This window comes from Misgurnus anguillicaudatus, chromosome 2 (genome assembly GCF_027580225.2).
Source record: "Misgurnus anguillicaudatus chromosome 2, ASM2758022v2, whole genome shotgun sequence".
NCBI classification, from domain to species: domain Eukaryota; kingdom Metazoa; phylum Chordata; class Actinopteri; order Cypriniformes; family Cobitidae; genus Misgurnus; species Misgurnus anguillicaudatus.
Window position 1 is genome coordinate 11,827,712 of NC_073338.2, and position 27,342 is coordinate 11,855,053.

General features: G+C 37.4%; 3 protein-coding genes across 3 annotated transcripts; all 3 read right to left on the minus strand.

Annotated features, from left to right (window-relative positions):
* Positions 1 to 674: 674 nt before the first annotated feature.
* On the minus strand, positions 675 to 4,852 carry LOC129436946 (uncharacterized). The gene is made up of 2 exons (XM_055195208.2): positions 3,931 to 4,852; positions 675 to 801 (listed from the first exon to the last, which is right to left on the minus strand). Exons 1-2 carry the CDS (start codon positions 4,843 to 4,845, stop codon positions 790 to 792), a joined length of 927 nt encoding a protein of 308 aa, XP_055051183.2. The 5' UTR covers positions 4,846 to 4,852; the 3' UTR covers positions 675 to 789.
* Positions 4,853 to 8,618: 3,766 nt separating this feature from the next.
* Positions 8,619 to 10,469, minus strand: LOC141351377 (polymeric immunoglobulin receptor-like). The gene is made up of 5 exons (XM_073858023.1): positions 10,370 to 10,469; positions 9,291 to 9,605; positions 8,908 to 9,201; positions 8,761 to 8,826; positions 8,619 to 8,647 (listed from the first exon to the last, which is right to left on the minus strand). The coding sequence occupies exons 1-5, from the start codon at positions 10,467 to 10,469 to the stop codon at positions 8,619 to 8,621; spliced, it is 804 nt and encodes a 267-aa protein (XP_073714124.1).
* Positions 10,470 to 17,337: 6,868 nt separating this feature from the next.
* LOC129443325 (polymeric immunoglobulin receptor-like) lies at positions 17,338 to 25,898 on the minus strand. Its single transcript, XM_073858030.1, has 5 exons — positions 25,805 to 25,898; positions 25,186 to 25,500; positions 24,803 to 25,096; positions 24,645 to 24,710; positions 17,338 to 17,522 (listed from the first exon to the last, which is right to left on the minus strand). The coding sequence occupies exons 1-5, from the start codon at positions 25,896 to 25,898 to the stop codon at positions 17,338 to 17,340; spliced, it is 954 nt and encodes a 317-aa protein (XP_073714131.1).
* Between the last annotated feature and the right edge of the window lie 1,444 nt (positions 25,899 to 27,342).

Consider the following 27,342-nt stretch of genomic DNA (forward strand, 5'->3'; position numbering starts at 1 on the left):
CATGTACGGCGTGAGCATTGAGGAGAGTTGAAATCAGCTCAACTTTATGGTAATTAGCTATGACGCCTGAAAACGGAGACGGAGATAAGTGTTCAATCATTCATTCATGCAGTGAATGACACAGGAAGCGGATCTAAGGGGAGAAATGAGTGACGGAAGAGAATGTATTCTGTGTAAACAAGGCTCCGGATGCATGGGACATCTGTAATGAAGAGTGAGCTCTCCTTGCTGTTGTATTGCCATTTGCATTGTTACTAATACTGTCGCCCCCAATTCATCTCTGTCCACCCGTTTAAGTGTGTTGGCCACCCCGCTCGTTTTGAGGATGTGTTGGCGTGCTGGAACTGGCTGAAGGAAGGAAGGAGGAGCTCAAGGATCGTGGTCTCTACGCTTGCACGTGTTTGTCCTCTGCCCCAGTCATTCGACTATTCAGGACTCCGAACCAGGCCCAAAGCTGTGAGCCTGACCTTAACTCACTCTATGAGTGTGTGGAGTGAGGTGGGTGATTCTTTTGAAATGTGTGCACTTGGACAATTGTAGTGCTGTGCTATTGTCAGTGTCATCAGTGATCACATTCTAGGTCGAAGAAAGAGCCCTGTTCTAGAAGAGCTGAGTGGTGGCATTGGGTGGCTGTTTCCTATACATACACGACTGGGACCCGTCAATTTATTTATTTTATTTATTTATTTAGAAAAGGGACAGTGTACATTAATTAACATTTGTATATGTAAATGTACCCAAATTAGCCCTAGGGCTAGTTTTCATTGGTAGTCCCTTTGCCAGATGTTGTTAGGCTCCAAGCTAAAACAAAAATGGTTAAACATTACAACAATACATCAATACATTACAGCAATCAACAGTTAAAATTCATGAACACCTCTATTAAACACAATTAAATACAACAAGTCTATACTAGATTTTATAATATAAGTAATCCTAATAAAAATAATAATAAACGTAGCAACATTAATGTTCACATTGTTGGTTATGAAGAAGCCATTTCTTAAGATTAAACTTAAAAGAGAGAAACGATGAGCACTCTCTAATTGAGTGAGGTACAGCATTCCACTGATGTGAAGCTCTGAATGAAAAAACAGTTTGACCAAATTTTGTTCTCCTACGTGGAATTATACAATCTGCTCTTATTGCACCTCTTGTAATTCTGTTTTCAGCAGATTTAAATATTATAAAATCAGCCAAAGAAGGAGGAGCCATACCATGCATAATCTTATAAACTAAACAACAATTTTTAAAATTGATTAGATTTTCCCAATTAAACAAATTATACTTATTTAAAATGTTACAATGATGAAAGCTAAATTGTTTTTTATCTAAAATTTTAAGTGCTTGTTTGTATAGGGATTCTAAAGGTTTTAAGACTGTCAGATGTGTATTCGACCAAATTGTCAAACAATATGTGACCTGAGAAAGAATCATTGAGTGGAAATATATCTTTGCTGCCTCATTTGACAAGCAATTTCTAATAAACCTAAAATTGACCAGGTTAAACTTAATCTGTTTGCAAACTTTTTTTATGTGAATTTTAAAACTAAGACAGGAATCCAAATGTACCCCTAGATATTTATATTCTGATACAACCTGTAATCTCTCTCCTGAAATAAAAATGTCCTGGTTTATATTAGGGTTATGTCCTTTAGAAAAAAACATACCAACTGTTTTTGACACATTTAACCTCAAAAAACTCTGATTAAGCCAGGATGTAACTTTTACCATAACATCTGTCAACTTTTTTATTACCTCTTCTGAATTTTTTCCGTGTGTAAAGATGACTGTATCGTCAGCATACATTAAGATATTACATTGTTCACACTCTTTGGGTAAATCATTAATGTACAAGCTAAAGAGAATTGGGCCCAATATTGACCCTTGCGGTACTCCAGTTGATAGACCTACTAAATTAGAATTACAATTATCAATTTTTACTATTTGAGAACGAGAAGAAAGATAAGATTTGATCAAATTTACAGAATGTGTTGAGAAATTAAAATCATTTAATTTATGCAATAAATTATTATGGTTTATAGTGTCAAATGCTTTCTGTAAATCAAGAAATACAGCCCCTACCACACCACCTTTATCAATTAATGATTTTACCTTTTCTGTAAAGTAACATATGGCACTTTCTGTTGAGTAATTTGCCCTAAAACCAAATTGCATTGGATGTAATTGGAAGGAACTATTATTAAGGTAATCAATAATTTGTTTGGCCACTAGTTTTTCAAAAACCTTTGATATTATAGGTAGGACACTGATAGGCCTATAATTACAGGGTAAACAAGTGTCACCTCCCTTAAATATGGGAGTCACGACCGCTGGTTTCCAAGAACTAGGGAATATCCCTTGATCTAATGAACAATTAATAATATGAGTTAAAGGGTTAACTATTGAAGAACTAATTTGTTTCAATAAGAGGGTGTCCATACCATAAATATCCTTAGCCCTTGATGACCTCAGAGACATTACCACTCTTTTAACCTCTAACGTAGTTACTGGTCTTAATACAAAAGCTGTATCACTTGAATTAATTGTTTGTGAATACGGTTGTTGTGTAGTAAAACTTTGAGCTATTTTATCCACTGACTCAACAAAATATTGATTAAAAGCCTGTGCCACATCAACTGGGTTCCGTAGCACTATATCATTGATCTTTAATTCAGCTGGACTTTTAGTTTTAGTATTATTTTTACCAGTCAGTTTTTTAATCTGACTCCATATTGTTTTTGAATTACCATGAGATTTTTCAATTAATGTAATAAAAAAATCTGCCTTTGCTTTCCTTAATGTGCAAACTACCTTATTTCTTAACATTACAAATTTCTGTCTGTCATGAGCCATCTTTGATCTTATCGCTAATTTTAACGCATTATCCCGTTCCTTCATTAGTTTTTTACTGTTGTCGTTAACCCAGGGGAGGGACTGTTTCTTATACTTGTATTTCTTCTTAATAGAAAAATCACTAATTGTAGATTGTAGCTTTTCTGTAAAGATCTGACTAGATATTTCTGAGTCTATATTAGATGATACAAAATCTTCCCAATTCATATTTTCAATTGCTGATTTAAACTCATTTTGCTTATTTTTTGGAATACCGACGAATTCCTTATTACTGGCACGTGTTGTAAATCTTTTGCTCGTTAGTTTTCTAGAAATAAGCACCATATTATGGTCTGACAACCCTGTTATCATATTATATGACTTTATAATTCTCTCCGGTCTGTTACTAAATATTAGGTCAATCTGAGTACTAGTACTATTTGTTATTCGTGTTGGGCCTTTGATCAGTTGGACTAAATTAAAACCATCAACAACTTGCTTAAACTTCTTCCTTATAGATGTGTCTTCCCAATTTAAATTAAAATCACCCATAACAACAACTTCCTTCTTAAAATCACATTGACATAATACATTCTTAAGTTCATCATAAAAACTACTATTTAAAACAGGTGCTCTATAAATAACTATAAGTGTAAAAGACATCTGAGGTGATAAAATCATATTTATACCTATACATTCTAAATTAATAGGATTTTGCCATATAATCTCATTACAACGGATAGTGTCTCTCACATAAATCATTACGCCACCTCCTTTCTTATCAACTCGATCCTTCCTAAAAAAATCATAACCTGGGATATTTAGAGCAGCTGATGGAGAACTGTCATGCAGCCAGGTTTCTGATAAACAGAGGAAGTCTAAATTAGATTCTAATAATATATGATTAATCTGATCACTTTTTGATTTTAAACTTCGTATATTTAGGTGTCCACCTAATATACCCTTCGGTTTTGCATTCTTATCCCAAATAGTTCTAGAGTTATTTACGGTTTTAAAGACTTTAAATTTCCGATTCTTTTGTACTGCTCTGTTAACCACTGCATGCTGCTTCTTGTTAATATTATTATGATGTACCTCAAGTTTATCGTTCAACTCCATACCGCTTGAACTTGCAGTTGCGTGCAAACAGTCACTGCTTCTGACCGCGACCCGAGAAAGTGTCGTCATCGCCACATGATCAAGTTTATCGTTCAACTCCATACCGCTTGAACTTGTAGTTGCGTGCAGGCAGTCACTGCATCCTACCACGACCCGAGAAGGTGCCGTTTTCGCCACAGGGTAAATCTCCACCGGCTCCACCATCCGTCGATCCAACGATGGCCAGTCATCAGTCGAAACCGACAATTTGTCGGATCCCTCCGGGACACTCATACACTTCGATGGCAATGGCAACGACAATGCTCCCCTCCATGTGCTCCGATCCAGACACTCAACAGGTGCAACACCCGTCAGCCGAGCCAGTTCGAGATCAAAACTCAGCCGGGCCATCACTGGATCCCCTATGGAGCTCGGGTAGGGCACATGGCACACAGTGTAAGGTTGCAGGCTAGTTTCAAAACCTGAGTAGTCTCTGAATAAACTACATACCTGAGTAGTGGTAGAGTTGCGTATTAAATCGTCAACAATGCTTCCCTCATCTGTTACGATGGTTGGACCTGGGCACTGGTGAATGTCCCCGGACAAAAGTAAACAGATTGCTATTATCACAGCATTGTTGTGTTGTTGTTTGTACACTGATCCTTCCGATTTTCTTCGGTAAAACCGACGTCTAGTTAAGAAGGTGATAGTGAACGCATACTCTCCGTATCCAGAGAAGCAATTAATCATGTTGGTTTGTTTATGAAAAATCCCATGTTCGTTGTTATTATTATTATTTAAATCGATGTTATTAAGAGACTGTTTAAATGAGACATTTACTGGATGGAATAACTTTAAGATTAGCGTGTAGAGTAGCAGAGCAGCAACCACACCCGACCGACCATCCGCCATGTTTTTTAACCATCAATCTCCTTCCCCGCCTGGTGGTGGCGCTTTGGCTGTGTAAAGTAAGGCTTGGCTGTGAATATTGTGCTTAATATCGAAAGAGGGAGAGCTTGTAATTGCCTGTTGTGTGGGAGAAGTCTACTCGTTGTCTGTGTGTATAACTATACACCTGTTGAGTGTTTTCAGATGTCAGTCTATGTCCAAACCTCTCACCCCGAGCAGCATCGCCCTGTGTCTCCATCTGCCCCTTTCTGCCTGAAGCAAAGAGGTGTCATATCTCTCCTTGTATGTTCACTTGAGTATTATTAATACTAAAGGAAATTTATGTGTTCTCTGCTGCCAGTCTGCAGGTCTGAGCTAAGGGCCCCGTGTCGTCATGGGACAGTTCCACTATATGTTGGGGAGTCGACGCCTGGGTGTTCATTGTAAACCTGTCTGTGAGAGGAAAGTAAGAAGTTTGTTGTGTGCTCATACGTCCCCTCCAACCACCTGAGTCTCCAAGGGCTAAAGTCCTGTGCATTCGCCCACTCGCTTGCCTGTAAGTCGAATTCACCTAAGTACTCACCTGTATACTTCCTGCACGCCCAACGCTAAAAGCCCAGTATACTCACCTGTATACTTCCTGTACGCCCTAAAGCTAAAAGCCAGTGTATTCACCTGTATACCTCCTGTAGGCCTAATGCTAAAAGCCCAGTATTCTCACCTGTATACTTCCTGTACGCCCAATGCCAAAAGCCCAGTATACTCACCTGTATACCTCCTGCACGCCCAACGCCAAAAGCCCAGTGTACTCACCTGTATACTTCCTGCACGCCCAACGCTAAAAGCCCAGTGTACTCACCTGTATACTTCCTGTACGCCCTAAAGCCAGTGTACTCACCTGTATACTTCCTGTACGCCCTAAAGCCAAAAGCATGTGTACTCACCTGTATACTTTCTGTACACCCAACGCTAACAGTCGGTGCACTTACCTGTATACCTCCTGTACGCCCAACGCTAACAGACAGTGTACTCACCTGTATACTTTCCGTATGCATGAAGCCAAGAGCTCAGTGTGCATACCTGTCTACCTACCAGTGTACTTACCTGTACATTCCCTTCTGAGTCCAGGAAAAGAGTCGGGATACTTACTTGCAGTTCACGTGTGAGACAAGAAGAGAGGAAGCTGGGAATACTTACCTGCAGTTCACGTGTGAGATGAGAAGAGAGAAAGCTAGGAATACTTACCTGCAGTCCACGTGAGAGTCTGAAGCGACTCAGACCATCCCCTTAGTACATAAATCGCAGCAGCGTACGCTCCAGGGAGATCATCATTTACTATCGTTAAAGGCAGTCCATGTCCTAGCAAGGCTAAACTGTAAACCCTGGCATTGACGTGCTGTTAAAGAATGGGACTCCTCAAGGAGAGTCGAGACTGAATCCCCTGTAGGTCGAGCTGATCTGGAATCAGTTCAGCAAGATGAAAGTGGACCTCTTCATATATGAGGAGAACATGCATTGCCCTCTGTTCTTCTCGTTGATGCATTCTCCCCTGGGAGGGAATGCATTAATGCTACAGAGGACAAATACCAGCAAATATGCGTTACCCCCGGTAAAGATTTTGCTGCAGGATTTGTGAAAAATTAAGGAGGGGAGGGAAAAATGATAACCCCTCATCGCCCCGAATTGGCAGAATCAGCCATGGTTCCCCAAGCTATTGGAGCTTATAAAATCTCCACCGTGGCCAATCCGTTGCTCTCTCAGGCGAATGGCACATTTGGCACCCTCCAAACTGTGGAATTTACACCTGTAGAACTCTGAGCAGTTCTTTGTCTGTTATGGAGTGGCTGGTCTCTAGGCTTACACATTGGATTGTCAATGCGATTGATTTGTCATAGAGATGCCAGGGAGCAGATTGCCCTATAGCCTTCTCTTGGGCTTGGTCTAATGGCACATCCATTCAGGACATATGTATGGCGGTTGGCTGGTCTTTACAGAACAACTTTGCCAGATTCCACAGTTTGTCCTCCCTGGCCTCCCGAGTACACTCGATAAGCAAGTCCTCTGCTTCTAGCGTCTATCTTCGACCTGGATGTGTTCCATCAGGTCGTGTAGGTGCAAATGAGACAGCGCCTCCCTATGCCTCACGGAATGGTTTATTATAGGACTATTATCTATAATGAGCACCGCTGCTTACACGACAGTAAGGACTTACCCTTTTATCCAGCCGCTGGGCATGTTGCTTTGGTTACAGATTACCTCTACTTACTGAAGTTATGCTTATTTGCGACCTTCGTTTGTGTGGCCATAAGCACTATTGCGAGCTAGCTGGGTTAAGTTCCCCATGGGGATTTTTTGGTTGGCTAATCCTTGAGTGTGATCGCGACCATGTGTGGGCCAAGAGTGTCTTTACACAGAGTACGGTCTATGTGGGAATGTATCTGGTTACATTCAATACTTCGGATCCACAAGAAATGGGAACAAGACATTGCATAAGCTGTCGTACTCTCAGCTCAGATGGACAATATTCTTGTTCAGTCGAAAGATTTAAGTTATATTTATTTCGTTTAGTTATATATAGTTATACCACTCTAATCACGTTTATTATAGCCCTGCCTCCTCATAAGCGTCATAAGCATTATGCAATAGGCCTTCAGTAAGTTTGTGCTTGGAGGGACTTCAGCTTCTGACACAGTCTCATTCCTGTTTCTCGGGGAACCAAGGTTACCAAAGTAAATGGAGTCGATTCGTAGTGAGTTTTGAGGGTTTACCTGTAGACATATATACTGTATCTTGACAGCCCAATATTAAAGGGATACTTCACCGATTTAGCATTCAGCTTTGTATCTGTAGAAACCCGGCAGTATTACTGAATGACCATGTTTCCCTCCATCATTTCCCCCTGAGAGGAGAGATATCTGCATTTTGGTTCTGCAAAAAAGTCCTCCGATGATGCAAAAATCGTCATATTACATCATCGGAGGACTTTTTTGCAGAACCAAAATGCAGATATCTCTCCTCTCAGGGGGAAATGAGGGAGGGAAACATGGTCATTCAGTGGTGCTGCCGGGTTTCTACAGATGCAAAGCTGAGTGCTAAATCGGTGAAGTATCCCTTTAAGGTAGGCCATTTGTTGGATAGTCGCATTTTTATATTTTGTAATCTGTAAAATGTACTCCCAGATCAACATAGTGGCCGGATTTAATTATAAATTGTTTGGTAGTCTATCTGTTATATTAATTAATAATATTGGCTTACAAGATAAGCAAGTCTGGTGGATTACATAAACAGGGTGGTGGTGGCGGCAACAAGGTTGCCTGGGATGGAGTCAAATTCCTGCTGAAGTATTTGAAGAGTTTCGTTATAAAACGAGATAACCACCATTTTTTTAATTGTTCAGAAATCTCATTTTTTGGTTGTGCATTCCAATTAATTTCAATGCAACTGCAGTTGGTTTGTTTTGATTTAAACCTTCATAACTTAAAAAATACAGCTCAGTAGCACCATAAAACAAAATAATAACATGATAACATAATAATAAACATATTTTGACAAAAATGTTAAAAAATGGATTTATTTCGTTTTGCAACGAAACTCTTCATTTGTACTATAATAGTGGTATTATACTCTGTTTGCTGCTCTTTGACTGTTGCATGTTATTAGAAATTGCTGCTAAAGCAGAGAGCTGTATGTCTGCCAATAAAGTAAGAAAACAAGAAATGGACCACAACACATCTGATCACCTACTGTATGAAATGAAATAACAACACAAAGAGACTTGTTTTTATAATAGACATGTTTCACCTTGAGCTGCTGTCTGTGGTCACTGCTGTCAAATGGAAATACAGACAAAAAGAAACTCATTTAAAATCTGTATTCCTATTTCTTATTACTAAACATTTAATCACCAGTCACCAACAAGATGTATTGAGTCTGTATTACCTGTTGTTGTTCCTGCAACACTGTATTTAACAGTAACCTGTTCATCTCCCACAGAGACTTTAGCAACTGAAACAAAATAAAATATTTTTCAATTTTTCTTTATATGGCGGTAAAAGTAACTTACAGTAATAAGTGAATGAGTTTTACCAGTGACTGTGACTTGAACAGGAACATGTAGATCTCCTATAGAACAGTAATACCAGCCAGATTCACTCTTCATCAGTCCAAACATCACCACAGTGTAAGATCCACTCCCATCATCACTGATCTCAACTGAATACTCGGATGTGCCAGATTTTCCCACTGTGTAACATCTCTTTTCTTTATATCTGCACCACTGTTTGGTTTTATTATTATATGTAGAAGTGTAGAGACACTGTACACTGATATTACCACCTTCATCTACAGTTACACTGCTGGACATCACAGAGAGATCAGGAGCTGTCATCACATAGACAGATGATATTTGTCATTGACATTTATCAGAAACAAGAGCAATCTGATGTTTAAGTGTAAAATAAATCTCATACCTGATTGGATTGTGATATTAAGCTGCTCTGTCACATCATGGATAATTCCTTCAATTTCCACAGCACACCAGTAAGTTCCAGTGTTTTTATGCTGCAGGTCTCTCATAGTGACAGTAAATAAACTCTGATCAGGATGATCAATTACTGACACGTCTCCTTTGGTTTCATTTGCATATGCCAGAATAGAGCAGGAATGGTATAATCCTAATGAATGATAGCACCAGTATTTCTTGTGTTGGGTGTATTTACTTTCATAATGACATGGAATAGTAACAGATCCACCAGTCTGAACATGTACTTTCCTACACTCATCACCTATAAATCATAAACAAAACAATTGTTACAATTTTACCGAAACATGTTTAATACGGTAGTGGACATTTTTTAAATTAATATAAAAAATATTTATATTTTTAATGATGTATAGATGGGTTGCTCGGCGACGTCTTTAACTGGTTGCGTGCGCAACCGAGAGGCAGAAAGAAGAGACGTGCCTTGTGTTGTAGGCTAGTAGCGGTGTCTGTAAGTCAAAATGCCAAGAAGTTGTTGTGTGGATAATAGTACCAACAGAGCCAGTGCTGGGTGCCTGATGTTAACATACCAGTAGATGCGGCTATTATGTTACTAGCCTAACATTATAATTCATACATGTATCACAGTAACACTGCAAAAATAAAGACAGAACAAAACAGATCCAACTAAAATCAAGTTTTATTTATATACAAACAATAAAGAACGCTTCAATAATTAAGGTTATTGCAGTAGCGGACCAGCTCACCAATCGGGCTTTCTGCCTCCTGGATGCGCGCACACCCTGTAATGTTTGTAACTTAAAATTGTAAGTTGTCATTTCTTTTGTCTGACACATTTAAAAACATTTAATCCTAACTAATGTATGTTTTTATGGTTCCGCAGTCGAATATTTGGATTTACAAACATATTCAATTATTAAGAGGAAATAAGATCTGCATGCATTAAATAAATAGACAAAATAAATAATGTTAAAGTAGTTAAACATAGCAGGATACACCACAGGACATTTCAACAATGCATGTTAATAAACTAAATTAAACACATACCTGTAATAATCCAGAGAATAACAATAATGAACTTTAAACTGATTGTCTGCATGTCAAACAGACGTGATGATTTATTTCTCCTCATCTTCATCATGTCCATTTTCATTGCTTTTTTAAATACAACAGAAACAATCACTTGAAACTATTTTTTAAATGTAACTTAAAGCTGAAAGAGACACAGAACACTGAGATCATCTGTGATTATAGTGACTGTATGTTGTGCTTTTATAGCATCTTGTTTCCTGTATGTCACACTTCGGGTTGTTGAGACAACAGTTTCCACTCAATTAAATTATTTTTATTTAACTTTCTTTTATCAATTCAGTTATCCACACTGTCCTTAAGAGAGACCAAAACACTGGTCAGGTAAATGTTCAAGCAGTTTATGTTGAATGCATAAGCATGCATTTTTCAACCAGTCACATGTCAATCAGAAAGACATTAGAACTGAACACACAACCCTCACTAAACTAAACTAAACTAAACTTAACTTAACTTAACTTAACTTAACTTAACTTAACTTAACTTAACGGTGTTTTCACATCTGTAATTCGGTTCATTTGGTCCGGACAAAAAGCAAAAAATGATACATTGTAACTTTTTTAGCAGATTTGGTTCCATTTCACACCACACTGATTGCTCTGATCCGCACCAGTTGAAACGATCCAAAATTCTGTCATGTGATAAGATCAACATCACTCATCGGCCACATGTATTTGAACGTATTTCCTAAACGGCTTCACGATTGGTCAGAATCAACGTGCGGCAAATTCCAACGGAACCCCCGGAAGTTAACAAAAGAAGGATAATACAGCAGACACCATGGACAGACGGCTGCACGCTGTAATTATGTCTCCGTGGTTGTTATACATAGTTTGTATACAGCACTCTAGACAAACTGTTCATTTTCAGAATGAATCGCGGATGCGGCTTGAAAACAACGGTTTAATGCACTACAAATGGCGAAGACAAAAAATTTCCGAGGCTCCGCCCACACCTCCTCGCAACTCCAGGTATGTCCGCGATCTGTCACTTTGCTAATATTGCTAATAGAAACGGTCAACAAACACTTCCTCATCCGATAATGCACTGCGCAGTTGACTACGGCAGCTGGTTTAGTCCAAAATGCGCAGTACTTCTGCAGTTAGGTCGGTTCGATCTCGGATCGTGTTCTCACCACAAACGAACCGCTCTAGAGTTCGTTTGAAAGCGTACCGAGACCACCTCTGCAAGCTGGTCTCGGTCCGCTTGTTTGGTCCGCTTTTGGTGCGCACCAGAGTTCGATTGCTGCATTCTCACCTGCCCAAACGAACTGCACCAACTGAGCAATCGAACTCTGGTACGATTCAATCGAACTAAACAAGGCAGGTGTGAAAACCCCCTAACTTAACTTAACTAAACTAAACTAAAACTTCATCTTTTGGTACCACATGGCCTTTTGTTTGGGCTGTGTGTTCCTTGTCTCGTCTCCAGTGGAAACACCGAAAGGAGACATACACTGATTGTTCATTCCAACGTCCACAGACCACAGCTGGGTTGATAAGTTGCTAGGGTCACTATCAACCAGAGGTTTTACTTTCTATTTAAAAGTATTTTTTCAAGTATTTCTATTTTATCAGTGTTTTTCTTTGGAAAACATACATTCCAAAGCATATTATTATAAGTTTTACTCTATTACATATCATAAATACATCATAAAAATACGTTTTTGTTTTACATTTAGTATTTAAGTACATTAACATACTTTTACTTTACTTTTACATTAATGTACTTTTAAGTCATTTTTATGTAATTAGGTATTACATTTTTTTAATATGCAATATTATAGAATACACAGTGTGATTCTATGCTTTAGAATATAGTGAAGTAAAAATTTTCCCAATACAAACATCCTAATAAAGCACAGATGCTTGGAAAATGTAACTAATGTAACTAAGTATTGTCCACCTCTGCTATCAAGTCCAACTAAATTCAATTTAAGCTGATAATAGTCAGTTTTACTGGCGTTTTTCACAGCAGCCACTATGAAACCAGCCATTTTGTTGAATCATTTGCCACTCAACAGGGCGAGTTCCAGCGCGGTCACGTGGAAAAGTGACATCAATGCATACCCTCTATTGTTTCATCATTATCACCTGTTTGCTTCTTTATTTCATGCCCTTGTGGTTGCTGTCTTGTGCTGATTCGTTTTGTATCATCCTGTAGTCTGGTCTTGTTAAAGTGAGTTGTGTAGTTTATCGTAGTGATGGGGAAATGGAGCTTCAAATGAAGCACCGATACTTCTCTTACTGTTTCGAACTCAAAGAGGGTGCCGAAAACACTGGCATCTTTTGTTTAATAAAACATATAGCAGTCGCTTCTGGAAAAAGCTCAGTCAGTGAAGCAACAAGCTGATGAAATTCAGATGAATATTAATATTATGTGTACAAATAAAGCTTAGACAACATGTGTGTGAACCGTCAGTTTAATAAATGTATTTACTCATTCAAGTGTGGCAATAAATTGCAGTATGAGTTAATATTCATACTATTCGGTAGCAACTGTATTCTATTTTGTAATGTTCACACGCACAAGTATATGTAAATACAATACTATTCTATTCAGTATTATGTGGGACTAAAATGTGAGTAATGCAATTAACTGATAAAAACCTCTGGGGTTCGAACATTCTGACAAGCAAAGCGGTGCGCACGTAACTGAGCAGAAAGTAAAGCTTTGTTTGTCATTGGTTCTACGTTAACAACACAAACTTTGAATCGATGCTTTATCTGGCACGCCCACTTTTGCTTGACACAAGCTTCAAAGCGTTGCTTCTAATATAACATCACTAATTTATCGTCAAGTTGTGAAGTTAATAGTCAAGTTGTATTTAGGGCTGTGATGATTAATCGTGCAAATGCACATTTTCTCAATCAATGAATTTGAATGAATTACAAACGCTATTCCAGGAAATGTGTAAAGGGATATTTATATTGCTGTTCTTCAGATTGTTTCAGGTATTTTCACGATAATAAAAATATTTTTAATGATTGTGTTTGATGAGTGTTGCTTTTTTAAATTCACATTATAAACGACTCAAACTCATAGTGATTTTAGATTGATAAGGACTTTTTACTGATCACAAAGCCGTAGTATACGCACAAGCTGTGCATGATTCAGAATCGATTTCAGGCAGGTCTTTTTAATGGGTAACGCGATGTATTGTCACAGCCCTAGATGTGTTCATCAGTTTTGTCTAGTTTTATGAAACTCACGGAGTGGTCACAGGTGTGTTTTACTGATATGCTCACACAAAAATCGCTGCAAAAGATGCTTTCCAACAGGTGTTTTACCATTTGTTGTAAACTTGTGGACCTATTTTTCCAAATGCCAAATTTCAGTCAAAACCGTTCTAAGCAATTTGAAAACAGGGCTTTAAGTGTAAAAAACTTGTCCTTTAAAAATAAAGATGTTCAAAAGAATAGAACTAACTCTCTTTTTCTCCCAATAGGTATTGTTTTAGTGAAAATGTGTAACTTGGAATAAGCTCTTGTATTATTGCCACATGACAAATCATTTTATTGTGTCCTAATCTTTGTAAGTTGCTTAGGACAAAAGTGTCTGCTAAATGCCTAAATGTAAATGTAAGCCTCGTGCTTAAAGTTTCTGTTCTTGTTAACATTTACACAGCATTCACACATTATGTGTTGCATTTATTAAATGGCTGCATGGTTGTAGACTTGGAATTAAGCCTTTTCCCCTTTATTATTTGATTCACGGATCCGGACACCAATTGTCTTGCCAAGAAAAAATCTTTAATATATATATGTCAGGAGAGAAACCAGTAAAGATGTTCTATTTATGACAGCCTATACATTTCTTTAATTCTCCTTCCTTCCACCCCGTCATCCCTCAGTTTCTCTGGGGTGTTACAGTAAGGTTTGAGCTTTTATACATCACAGAAAGACTTCCTTGTAAGGTAGAAAAACATGTTGCTTAAGCATCTCAAATATAGAACATATATGTCATGCTGACACATGGCACAGTCCACTCCTATATTAAGATACTATTCTTAGTGTATACTTCTGTGGTGCTTTTGCAAACTGTACACATCTGACATGTCATTATCAATAGAGCGTATTACCCTCTTACAATCCCCTGACATGTGATCCATACTATCTATAGTCTCGTGCATTCAAACACATGCATTTAACACTCCATAAGATAACACAACTGATTACGAATATAAAGAATAATAATACAGATACATAATATATAATAATAAAATCATATTAAAATAATACATTTTAATAAAAGAATAAATTTAATAATAAAAGACTAAATTTTAAGTCTTCAATGGTTGTGATAAACAGACTCAAAATCTATAACATGATATATGTAGAATGTGTAAATTACTTACTTTATTGAATATGAAGTAATGTCAAACATTACCCCCAAACACGACACCAACACTGTAAAAAAAACTTTGCTGCCTTAATTTTTTTGTTGAATCAAGATTTACAAGTTATGTCAACTTAATATTATTTATCTTGACAAGACATGAGTTGCTACAACTTATAAAACGAAGTTGACTTTTTTCAATTATATTTTATAGATGCATTTTGCCCTATTAACACTGTTTAAGAGTTGGGCTCCTCATGCTAAACATAGGCAAAGTGTTAAAAAAGCAGTTGGACGTATGACTACTGTGGCCGAGAATTGCAAAACAAAACAACAAATTAAAAACAAAAGTCAAACACACAATAACAAATCCAGTGACAAATTAACAATTCAGAAAACACAACAAAAAATATTACTAACCGGAAAAGGTAGGTACATTGTGCTAAAGGAATGGTTGGGACATTAGGACATTTGTTAGACTTGATAATGATGGTAAAGAGTTAATAATTATTATGTTTGTCAACTAATTGTTTATTCATTATCACAGGGAATTGCACTTGACATGGCAGTGCAAATAAAGTGAGAAAAAAAAAACTGTTATAAACTGGATCATTTCTATCATAACATGCATCTTAACTTGTAAAACTTGAGACAGAATTTTATAACTTGTGAATAGTTTTTTGCACACGTAGAAGGTCAACATTTGACAACATGCATTGTAAATCTATTCTTTACTTACAGTGAAACATTAGTAATTGTACACTGTTATAAGATTCATGTGTAAGTATAGTTATTTTGTCTGTCATGATTAATGTTAAATATTAAATGTTGGTTTGCAAACAACTGATTCCAACCTTGTTTGTTATATCCTGGAAGCTTTTATTAGTATTATTATTCACTGTATTACCACATACCAAAATGTAAATAACAGGTACATGTTTTACAAATGTTCTTGTTCTTTTAATGGAAAAGGTGTACATACTTTGTCCTGGGTAAAATGTTAAATAACATTAATAGCATAAATGTAAACCCAGTAACTTAGTTTTGGTAAACCATTCTCTGCAAGCATGTGAAAAGATAGGTCATTGTAATTTGGCTCCTATTGTGATGTCAGAATAGGATAATACCGCCCCCTTTATCTGCACTATCCAACCACAGCACAACCATTTAGTACAGAGAGAAAGAGAAAATAATTCACAGCACAATTAAGTTTCAATTGCAACAAACCACCATCATTGTGATCAGTGTTTGCATTTCATCCGCTCATTTGCATTTTAAATGACACACCCAAAACAGCACACTTTTGCTCAGGCCTAGATTTAGATTTAGTTTACATCCTAAAAAAATCTCATAATATGTCCCCTTAAAATACAAAATGCAAAGAGAGTAATGTTTTACAGTAACTTCACAATGCATATTCTTGTTGCTAAAGTTATTGCTAATGTTACTTACCTGCTTTTTAAACTGTTTAATGCAGATACGTAATGCTAACGTAGAAATAACCAGGGTTCTAAATTAACTTTTTTGACCACCAGCCACGAGCCAGACAAAGCCAATTTTTTTCTGGTGAAAATAAGAGAAATTATGAGTGCCACTGAATGCAACAATGATTCATTTTTTCTTTCACGTGCATGCGACAATCCTGAGTGAAAGATATGACTTCTCTGAGAACAGCTTTCATGGCAAAGCTTGACCTCACAACTGCTGTGTCATATGAAGAATACAGTGATGCTGTCCAGGTCTGCAATCTGAAAGACATTGATATGGATGAACTGTATGAGGAATATGCCATGATGAAAGCAACCTTCACCTCTCCAGAAATGGAAGGTTGCCACCAGGGGCGAAGGCAGAAATTTTATTTTGGGCGGGCCGGGGCAAAAGTGAGTGGGCCAATAGTTTATCCTATAAAATGACTTGAATAATAATTAAACCTTAGAGTAGAAAAAAGAATAGACAATCTGCAAAAACAGAGATTTCCTTTGCAATTTTCGGCGAAGGCAATAATAAAACACTGTCTAAACATGTTCAACCAACACATAGCTCAATAAAGGCTTCACAAACCAGGCCAGGCAGTCTTATTTAGGCTAGTCAGTAGTGCAAAAACAGTTCACCTGAAATAAAGTAGGCTAAAAGTAACAGGAAATTGAAATAATGAAAACTCTCAGCAGAGCACGGTTTTAAATAAATAACAACACACTGCCTAATTTATATTAAATCAACCATATACAGTGCAATCAGCCTGGTGGAAATTAAGCTTTTGTGCCAAAAAAAAGCAACTCGTTTAAATTAAACAATGTAACTTAACCTATAAGGCATACATCTATACACAACACACCACTTATTTAAACTTCCCGAACAAAAATTAAGGAAATGAGTTAAACAACAGGCTTACCTTTGTTGTTTTCATTCTACAAAACAAGACGTAAACGCCTGGGTTTAATGTTGAAAACAGAAATTATCTCATTATAGTCCAAAGGGTCACAGAGTTATTTTTCAAAAAACAAAAGGCACAGGTTTTTGAGGCGAGTAGTACTCGTGGATTCAAATTGGGTCGTACGTGGTTCATCAATTGCCGTTAGATCGGCGGGTCAACCTGTGTCAGTCTGACCGGGAGAGCGCACTGGAACTGCCGCCAGGGAGCAAGCGGCAACCGGCGGCAACCGGCGCCACCAGCGCGCCTGACTAGCCGCCTTGTGGGTTGATGAGTCTGAAGAACTGAGCTGGTACGACTCGGCAGATGGAGGTAGTGGCGTATCGTCTTCCTCAACTCTTGCTTTTTTAAATAACACATTAAAGAAACTTCAGCCATTATTGTGGCAATTTTAATATTAGCTAAAAATGCAGTTAGCAAAGTTAGCTGGCTGGCTGCCAGAGCCCGTCGCTCCCCACAGAGTCTACCTGTCAGAACCCCTAGCAACCAATTACGTTCCGGAGGGCGGAGGCTTCCTACAACTTGCTGTAACAAATCCATTTTATTTAGAAAGCAAATTATACACACACCGGTCAACAATATATCAGGATTATATTAATATATTTTCTTAAATACATTTGAATAATAAAAATAAACAAAAAATGTATTTTGATTAAACTTGCCTGGCCGGGCCAGGGAGTTATGTGGGCGGGCCAGTGCCGCCCTGGCCCATTACTGGCTACGCCCCTGGTTGCCACAGTGAAGAGCGATATCTGAAACTGTTTTCCAAAGCAGCTGAACCACTTGTGAATCTCAGGAAGATCAGTGCCTATATTTTCTCCATCCCATGCAGCAACGCACACACAGAACGAATCTTTTCAATGATGACATCTGCATGGAGAAACGAGAGGATTCGTCTGGATGTGGACAGCGTCACAGCTGAGCTCCAAGTCTGTGTCAATTTCACATTTCCCTGCACAGATGTGTACAAGAAGTTTCTTGGAAACAAAAAACTCTTGGATGCCGCCAGGAAAGGGGCGAAGTATTGCAGATAGACAATCAACTATTTGGTGAGTACATTAGTCTTATGTGTTCTATGTAGTCTTATGTGTGTTCACAAATCTGATGCAGCTAGTTTACTGTGTATTGTATTTAATGAAGCAAATATATATAGGCTACACTCGTTTCTCCTTAAGCCAAATTGATCTCTAATGCAGCATTTTGATTTTATGAATGGGCTATATGAAACATAAACATGTATTGGGTTTAAAACAATACAGAGTTTTGAAGGCTGATAACACTCCCTGTTTTTATGTGTACCGCAGGAGATGAACAAGCCTGGGGCAATGGGGGCTTGCCTTGGTGGCCATGATGACCCTACAGGGCTCCAGACTGCCACCAAATGGTGGCATTTTGCCACCAAAATTTGAGAGTGTGCCACTGAACTTTACATCCAGTCGCACATGTGCGACCAGTTAATTTGACCTTTTTTGTGATGTGACACTGAATTTGATACAGCACATTGTATTTCCTGCATCTAGCATTAAAATATTTATTGTAATACAGTGGAAATTAGTAGAAATGTGAATATTTGTTAAGCATGTTGATTTACGGTGTGTGCCCCTAAATTTTCTGGTTGGGCTCCTAAAATTTTCATTGCAGACTAAAAAAGTTCGTCTGGAGCCCTGCCCTAGAGGTGCTGTTGTCGCCTGAGCTGCTGAGTTTTTTTTTTTTTTTTGCTAAGAACTGAAATGTGTATTTTTTATTTTTGCATTAATTATTTGTTTATGTATTCCAGAAGTCCAGTGTGACAGAGTGACCTGTCCCTATGCTCGTTGGTCTGTGCAGCACACACACACACACACACACACACACACACACATACACAGTCATCCCCTGCATACCTCATCCTCTCCGTTCCTGCTGAGGCGGCGGGTGCACACGCACGCCGATAGCACGTTGGTCTGGTCTGCATACACGCATACATATCCATTCTGTTTCCATCCTCAACCGTATTCACACTGGCTTTGATACACACACATTAGCGTTGTCTTTTGTTTGATGTTTGTCCTGTTGTCATGTCTATACTTCCTTGTTATGAGCGTTTGTTAGCGTCTGTGTTGCCGGTCTTCCGCGTTGCTTCTCCATTATCGGCCGGTCGAACCCGAGCGCCACCAGCGGCCTGGATAAATAGCGCCAGGTCCGCTGTGAGTGGGCGTGTCGGCGTGAGGCAGCCGGAAGCCGGCTCGTCCATTATCCTGTCTGTTGTAGGGGGGGAAATAATTAAACTAGATATTTTTATTATGTGGTTATTATTTTTGTTTATCTTTTGTGTTTGTTATTTTGATCCCCTTTTGATGTCTATAAATATTTTATTGATACATATAAATATATATATATGTGGGTTGTGTAAAAATTGGCCTATAAGAAGGTGCCCCAGAGAACAATCTGGGTCAGTTTACCTGGCTAGTTAACGTGCAAGTGTGGTGCCGTGAGAAAATCCTTTTGTTTGTCTTAAAGTAGTGGGCTTGTATTTACATTTACATTTATATTTTCTTTTGTTTTTCCACAGTTTTGTTTTTTTGTTAATTTTGTACATAGTGTTGGGTCGGTATTCACCTCTTGAGCACTGTAAAATAAACATCACTTTTACACTTTAACATCTTTGCGAGTATTGCCATCATTTTTTTTCTTTTTTTTTTTTTTTGGGAAAAACCCAGTTGCGCCTGACAGCGGGTCTGCGAAGACCTGTTGTCTGAGATCCAGAGATGTTATGTTTTCTGGCACTGTGCCAGTCTGCCAGATTATTTTACTTATTTTATTTCCAGAAGTCCAGAAATTTTGTGTTTTCAGGCACTGTGCACTTTGCAAGACTTTTTTGAAACAATACAAATTCTTTGAACAAACACTTTTTTGCCTCTTCTTTTACACATAGGTCTACATCAAATTGTCCGGCAATGAATAGAGTAGGCTTTTTCAGAATCACTGTATCATGATACCATAGATATAATGGACAAAATTGTATTACGAGAACATTGTAGTTGCGAGTACACCAGAGTCCTATGCGATTTTTCTTGCCTCACTAAATGCCGCAAAGTGTCCTCCTTTTTGGTGTTATGGAAATGGCCACCCTATGTGTGCAACAAGTGTGCAACACTTCTATACAACGTTCTTTGCTTAACCCACTATTCTACAGTGCAACAGGTAGGCTACTGCGAAAGATAAATATGTTTTAAAAATATTTAAGTATAATCTTCATCATACTTAACATTATTAACATGTTTGGAGGCATACATGGCATAAAATGTTTGGTAATAATGACAGCAGAGAAATATGTTCTACATTATACAATGATAGCAATGATTAATAACTTATTTTTACAAGAATATTTTAAGGTCATTTTATGATTGCTATACTATATAATCTCAGTCACGGGTACTCCTAACTGTTATGTAAGTTAGTGTCCTAGAGTTAAATATTAGTAAACTAAATATTAATTTCATATCTGAAAATACAGAACAGTATAACACATACATCTGTAAGATGTAAATAAGATTTCTTTCTTCTTAAACACTTAATTCAAGTAAAATTTTCTCACCCCATTGGCAGTTATTTTTGCTTGTTTTAAGCACAAATTCACTTAAATTGTATATTTTTTGTCTAAAAACTAGTATTATTTTCTTAGGTCATTTTGCTCATCAAGAAAATACATCTTGATTTAAGAATATTTAGATATTTCTACTGAAAACAATACAAAAATACTAAGTAAGAAAGTCATTTTTTGCAGTGCACGCGTCAGTGCGACTGCTTCGTCGCTTTCAATTGGGTAACTACATTGCATATAGAACTGTTTTTGCCGCTATTATCTTTGTTAAGGAATACACTAGTTAACTGCTAAAATTTAAACTTGAGATTTACACCAGAGCACCAAAGATTTACACTGGATCACATGCCCCAGTAAAGGGGTGTGGCGACACCGCTGTCTTTAGTCTATCATCCCTGCTCTGCCGGTTCGTTCTCCTTCCTTTTGTTTTCTGGCGCGCTCCACTCGTTTCCATGATTTCTCGCGCTGGTTTCCCTGCAAACTGCGTGCAGCCAATTGGCGTATAAACATCATCACGTAGCATTACGGCACAGTGTTCATGGGAAATGTAGGAAGTACTGCCAGAGGGATAAATGACCGAGAACGAAGCTTTATGTATCTTGCATGCAATGCCTCATGCATCACCGGCCAAACTGGCTAGTACGTTTTTAATTTTAGTAAGTGTTAATTTAGAACCCTGGAAATAACCTATAACGTTACCACGATAACACGATATCAAATACGTAGACATTAATAAAGTTAACTTTATCATCCATATTTCGAGATGTTTTTAAACATTCCCACGTCGTCTTCTTCGATGAGGTTTATTGTCAGAACACGTCTGTGCTCACGGGTGCTGTAAAGAATAAAAAATAAGTTTCTTTTGAGAGAGAAAGGAAATCAAACAAAATGTTAGGCCCGGTGTCCACCAAAGTGAAACATGTTCAACTCTAGGGCTTCTTACACTTGAAACAATTAAGCCTGAGTTACTCTGAACCTGGTTAAATGTAATCTGACCTATTTTTAAAAGATAAGTTGCATATTGGTGGTGACAGCCGTTATGATTGGATAAATAAAGCTGTGTCAGAATAAAGCTGTGTCAGAAGCTAATAAAATAGTGCGCTGTGACTTTAAATAACCGATTGTCTTGCATTACTGCATTTGCATTTGTGGTTTTAATTTGTTGTTTTGATTTTAGATTTGTTGTTTTGTTTTACACTTATCGGCCACCATATATGACAGAGTATATCTGTGCCGAATGCACTTCGCGAGGTACAAGTTTTGGAAAGTTTTTTTTTTAAAACATGAAAGATTCATACGTAGCAATCTTGCTTTATTTTGTTTATCTGCAATTTCAGTGCTGGAAGTACAGTGGAGATCCTTATACAGGCCCTTTAACTGGAATAGCGCACAAACACACTAACTAACCAAGAGCTGACACAAAATCAACATCACCAAAGAAGTGTCTTGTTGTTTGTGAGGGAAATGAAAGCTTATTTTAGCTTCCCAATGAACCTAGCATTATGGATACAGTTTGTTTTTACAGGGTAGTAGCGGAGTTACCAGTTCATGAGTCGCAGGCGATAAGTAAAACTGCATCAAATGTCTGCATAAAATGACTTCTCTTCCGAGGGGCCCAATTCAAAATATGTGTTCAGAGTGTCATGTGTGTTGCTCGTCATGTCAAAATATGTAATCAGTGCGTCATGTGTACCCATGTGCATCATGCGTCTTGTCAAAATATGTGCCTGCTGCACACGCATCTGAAGGGTTTATGCTCACGTTCACAAAATACCCGCAAGACACTAACTTAACACTAAACTCTGCTTAAGCATGAGATTAAGGGAGTATCTAGCAAACATGAGCGTCTCTTTTATCATAAACCTCTTTGAAGCGTCTGCAGCAGACTCGTATTTTGACATAACGTGTAAACACATATTTTAACATGACGAGCTACACATATGACGGGCCAAATACATGTTGTGACGAGCTTCACATCATGCACCCTGATAAAGAATTCACAGGCCGCCACTGGTTTTGTGTGTTGCTTGCTCCCTCCACCTCCAGAACAGCTCCAGAAACTCAGATATATTCTGGAATAATTGGTACAGCTGATCTGTCCTTTATGAATCTGATAAAATTAAATACTATTTGGATATATGGAGGATGTTATACTCTATAGACCCTTTTACTGTTTGTACACAATGATGACGTGGCAGCGTATGCGCGCGCAGTTTGGTAATGGAAGTATGGCAAGAGTCAGCAGTGAAGCAACACAGACAGAGAAAGTTATTTTAAAAAGTTAACTTTAGCAACTTTTTCGACACAGCACCCAGATCTGTGTACTATAGTGGAGTGGATAGAAGACGTTAGCAGATGGCCAAAAATAAAGTTGACATCTTTTTGTTCATGTATCTTGTTTTTTTTGTAAGTTAACTATAACTTATATTGTGCTGTGCACTTCCTTTTTGACACAGCGGATGAAATGCTGCTATATTTGCCACATGCATAGAGAACAGACAGCAGATTAAAGGTCATTTGTGCAGCTTTCTAACAACGGATACAAAAACACAAGAACAGAATTCAGATGCATTTATCTTTAATAATCCAAATGGTGCAAACAAGGATGTAGGATACATAAGCATAAAACAATCACAATAACACAAAATCAGAGAGAGAACAACACAATAGCTGACTACACACAGATGAATCAGACATAACAACAATGAGCTCCTCTATGCCTGTAAAACACAGAAGTCTAAAATGCAGCAAAAGCTGTTAAACACTGAACGATTGTGAGATCCTGTTGATGACTTTTAACAGAGATTATAGTCTGACACATTTAGAAAAAAAACTAATAAGTTTTAAGCATTTACAAAACTTAAGAGAAACAGGAGAAGAGCATACATTGTGCATTGTTATACTTCAGTGGAAGATTACTTATTATTTTTTGAAACACAACCATTCATTAGATCAATTCTTATTCTTTGAAAGACAGACTTGTTTTTTAACCCATCTAAAAAAAAGAAAGAAAAAGAAATGATTTATTTGATTGTTAAATACTGTGCATATTTGTTTATTGTTTTTAATTATTGTTGATACTAACAGTTGTTCAGTGCTCACGTCTGTGCTCACGGGTGCTGTAAAGAATAAAAAATAAGTTTCTTTTGAGAGAGAAAGGAAATCAAACAAAATGTAAGGCCCGGTGTCCACCAAAGTGAAACATGTTCAACTCTAGGGCTTCTTACACTTGAAACAGTTAAGCCTGAGTTACTCTGAAACTGGTTAAATGTAATCTGACCTATTTTTAAAAGATTGGTGGTGACAGCCGTTATGATTGGATAAATAAAGCTGTGTCAGAATGACGGAAATAAAATAGTGCGCTGTGACTTTAAAGAACCGATTGTCTTGCATTACTGCATCAGTAACAAAACATGTCGCCATGCAAATCTTTGTTGGCCCCTATGTGTTTTTTTAATCACCTTTGACAGTATTTTTTTCAAATTGTGAAATTACTGTTTAGACAGCGGAGTTTCTATGACTGTATACGCAGATTGTGATGTGAGGTATTTGGTCTTCAGTTTCTGATTGGCTGTTTGTTGCTAAACATCGACATTCTAACATTCTAACCCAGCTTTGTTTCACACTGTACATGTTTGGCATCGCAATGCTGGGTTAAATTCGGGGTTAAACTACACTTATAAATTACAATTGTGAAACGCTCCTCATCCCAGGGTTAAAAGAGGGGTTTAGATGGTGATAACCCAGCATTACGCGCAGTTTGGAAAGCCCTTTTGAGTTCATCAATGTCACTTTTCACTCAGTCGCCCAATCACAGCAGAGGAGAGGCGGGACAAATAATTAATAAATAATTTACTGACTTTATTTACTGACTTTATTACCTGTTGTAGGTTCTGCATCATTCAATTCAACAGGAGTCTGTAAATGTCCAAGAGAAACTTTAGCAACTAAACACAGAGAAATTAAACATTTTAGTAATTAAACCCTTCAGTTATTTTCTTTATATAGCAGGAAAAATAGATAACTGGATGAGTTTTACCATTGACTGTGAGTTGAACAGAAGCGTGTAGATCTCCTACAGAACAGTAATACCAGCCAGAATCACTCTTCATCAGTCCAGACATCACCACAGTCAAAGATCCTCTCCCATCATCACTGATCTCAACTGAATTCTGGGATGTGTCAGATCTTCTCACTGTGTAACATCTCTTATCTTTATATCTGCACCACTGTTTGTGTTTATTCTTATATGTAGAAGTGTAGAGACACTGTATACTGATATTACCACCTTCATCTACAGTTACACTGCTGGGCATCACAGAGACATCAGGAGCTATCATCACACAGACAGATGATATTTGTTATTGACATTTATCAGAAACAAAAGCAATCTGATGATATTAATGTAAAATAATCTCATACCTGGTTGAATTGTGATATAAAACTTCTCTGTCACATCATAGGCAGCACCTTCAATTTCCATAGCACACGAGTAATCTCCAGTGTTTTGCTCCTGCAGGTCTCTCATAGTGACAGTAAATAAACTCTGATCAGGATGATCAATTACTGACACGTCTCCTTTAGTTTCATTTGAATATGCCAGAATAGAGCAGAATTGAAAAAATCCTAATAAATCATAACACCAGTATTTCTTGTGTTGGGTGTATTTACTCTCATAATGACATGGAATAATAACAGATCCACCAGTCTGAACAGTTACTGTCCTACACTCACCACCTATAAATCATAAACAAAACAACTCTTACAATTTTACCTAAACCGGTTTTATACGGTAGTTGACATTTTTTAAATATATATATATATTTTAAATCTGACACATTTGAAAAACTTTTAATCCTAACTAGTTTATTATTTTATGGTTCTGCAGTCTAATATTTGCAGTTAATAGCGAATAAGATCTGTGTGCATAAAATGAATAGGTACACAATACATAATGTGTTAGACATTAAACTATAGCAGGATACATTACAGGATGTGTCGACAGTGCATGTAGGCTAAGTAAACTAAATCAAACACATACCTGTAATAGTCCAGAGAATAACAACAATGAACTTCAAACTGACTGTCTGCATGTCAAACAACTGTGATGATTTATTTCTCCAAATCTTCATCATGTCCACGTACATTTTCATTGCTTTTTTAAATACAACAAAAACAATCACTTGAAACTATTTTTTTTTTATGAAACAAGAAGCTGAAAGCGAGACAGAACTGAAGGAAATCATCTGTGATTATATTAACTGTATGTTGTACATTTATAGCATCTTTTGCTTCCTGTATTTTTCACTTGGAATTGAGATAATAGTTTACACACATAAAATTGTGCTAACATAAGAACTCACAAATCATGTGATTTTACTTATAGGTGATCTAAATCTTACATTTTTATTTCATGCAAATTTTGTTTTAAATTCTTTGGGGGGTTTAATTTTAACTCATACAAGTTTCCTGATGTTTCTGGCTGGTAGCATTCAGTTCCTTTTGAATATCTGTCAAAAGGGCAAATATTAAAAAAATGCAGTGACTGCAGACGGGAGCTGTTTGTGATAAAAACATGTAGCAATACGCACTCTTAAAAATAAAGGTGCTTAAACAGTGTTTCACAGTGATGCCATAGAAAACCTCAAAGAATCATTTCATTTATAAGATTTTTATAATCTGAGAGCCTTTTTCACCACAAAAAACTTTTGTGAAATAGAAAGGTCCTTGAGATGTTAAAGGTTCTTTATGAAACCATTTAGACAGAAAAGGCTTCTATGGCATCGTGAAGCATCTTAATTTTTAAGATCATTCGTTGCGATCAAGGTAAAAACGTTATCACTGGCACAGAACCCTTTAAAAAGGTCCTAACATCTACAATTTTGGTACAGATATATACCTTTTAGGTACCAATATGCACCTTTTAGGTATAAAAATATACTTTGTGATTGTTACACTGGCACCAATTTGGGTATTATGCCATACATAAGACACTAGTTGTGAGTTTCACCTCAAGTGTGTGTGTGTGTGTGTGTGTGTGTGTGTGTGCCTGGTAATTATCACATTGGGGGGACCAATTGTCCCCACAAAGATAGGAATACCAGTATTTTTGTGACCTTGTGGGGACATTTTGATGTCCCCATGAGGAAACAAGCTTATAAATCAAACAAAATGATGTTTCTTGAAAATGTGAAGTAGTAGAAGGGTTTCTGTGATGGTTGGGGTTAGGGAATGGGTTAGGTAAGGGGAATAGAATATACAGTTTGTATGGTATAAAATGGATTACGTCTATGGAATGTTCCCACAAAACATGGAAACCAGAATGTGTGTGTGTGTGTGTGTGTGTGTGTGTCAGATGGCCCCTCCCTCCTTTAACTCGGGGCACCAGCTAAAGAATTTCACCTTAACAATAACAAAGATCCAAAATGGATCATTTAACAAATAAGAAAATATGTAAGTTGGAGGAAGCTTTTCATTTAATTTATCTAAAGGATTTTGTGAGATTCTGGTTAACTTGTTGAACCTTTTACTGTATTATCAACAGAAGGAAGACACAATGGTAATAAAATGATATTTATT

What these genes read in the sequence shown, in the direction of transcription:
- LOC129436946 (XM_055195208.2), bottom strand. Translation starts at nt 4,845, where the DNA reads ATGGCGGATGGTCGGTCGGGTGTGGTTGCTGCTCTGCTACTCTACACG.
- LOC141351377 (XM_073858023.1), bottom strand. Translation starts at nt 10,469, where the DNA reads ATGGACATGATGAAGATGAGGAGAAATAAATCATCACGTCTGTTTGAC. An exon ending in TATTCTCTGGATTATTACAG is followed by an intron (nt 9,606 to 10,369) that starts GTATGTGTTTAA and finishes TATGATTTATAG; the next exon opens with GTGATGAGTGTAGGAAAGTA. An exon ending in TGTTGCAGGAACAACAACAG is followed by an intron (nt 8,648 to 8,760) that starts GTAATACAGACT and finishes TCCATTTGACAG; the next exon opens with CAGTGACCACAGACAGCAGC.
- LOC129443325 (XM_073858030.1), bottom strand. Translation starts at nt 25,898, where the DNA reads ATGATGAAGATTTGGAGAAATAAATCATCACAGTTGTTTGACATGCAG. An exon ending in TATTCTCTGGACTATTACAG is followed by an intron (nt 25,501 to 25,804) that starts GTATGTGTTTGA and finishes TATGATTTATAG; the next exon opens with GTGGTGAGTGTAGGACAGTA. An exon ending in TTATATCACAATTCAACCAG is followed by an intron (nt 25,097 to 25,185) that starts GTATGAGATTAT and finishes GTGTGATGATAG; the next exon opens with CTCCTGATGTCTCTGTGATG.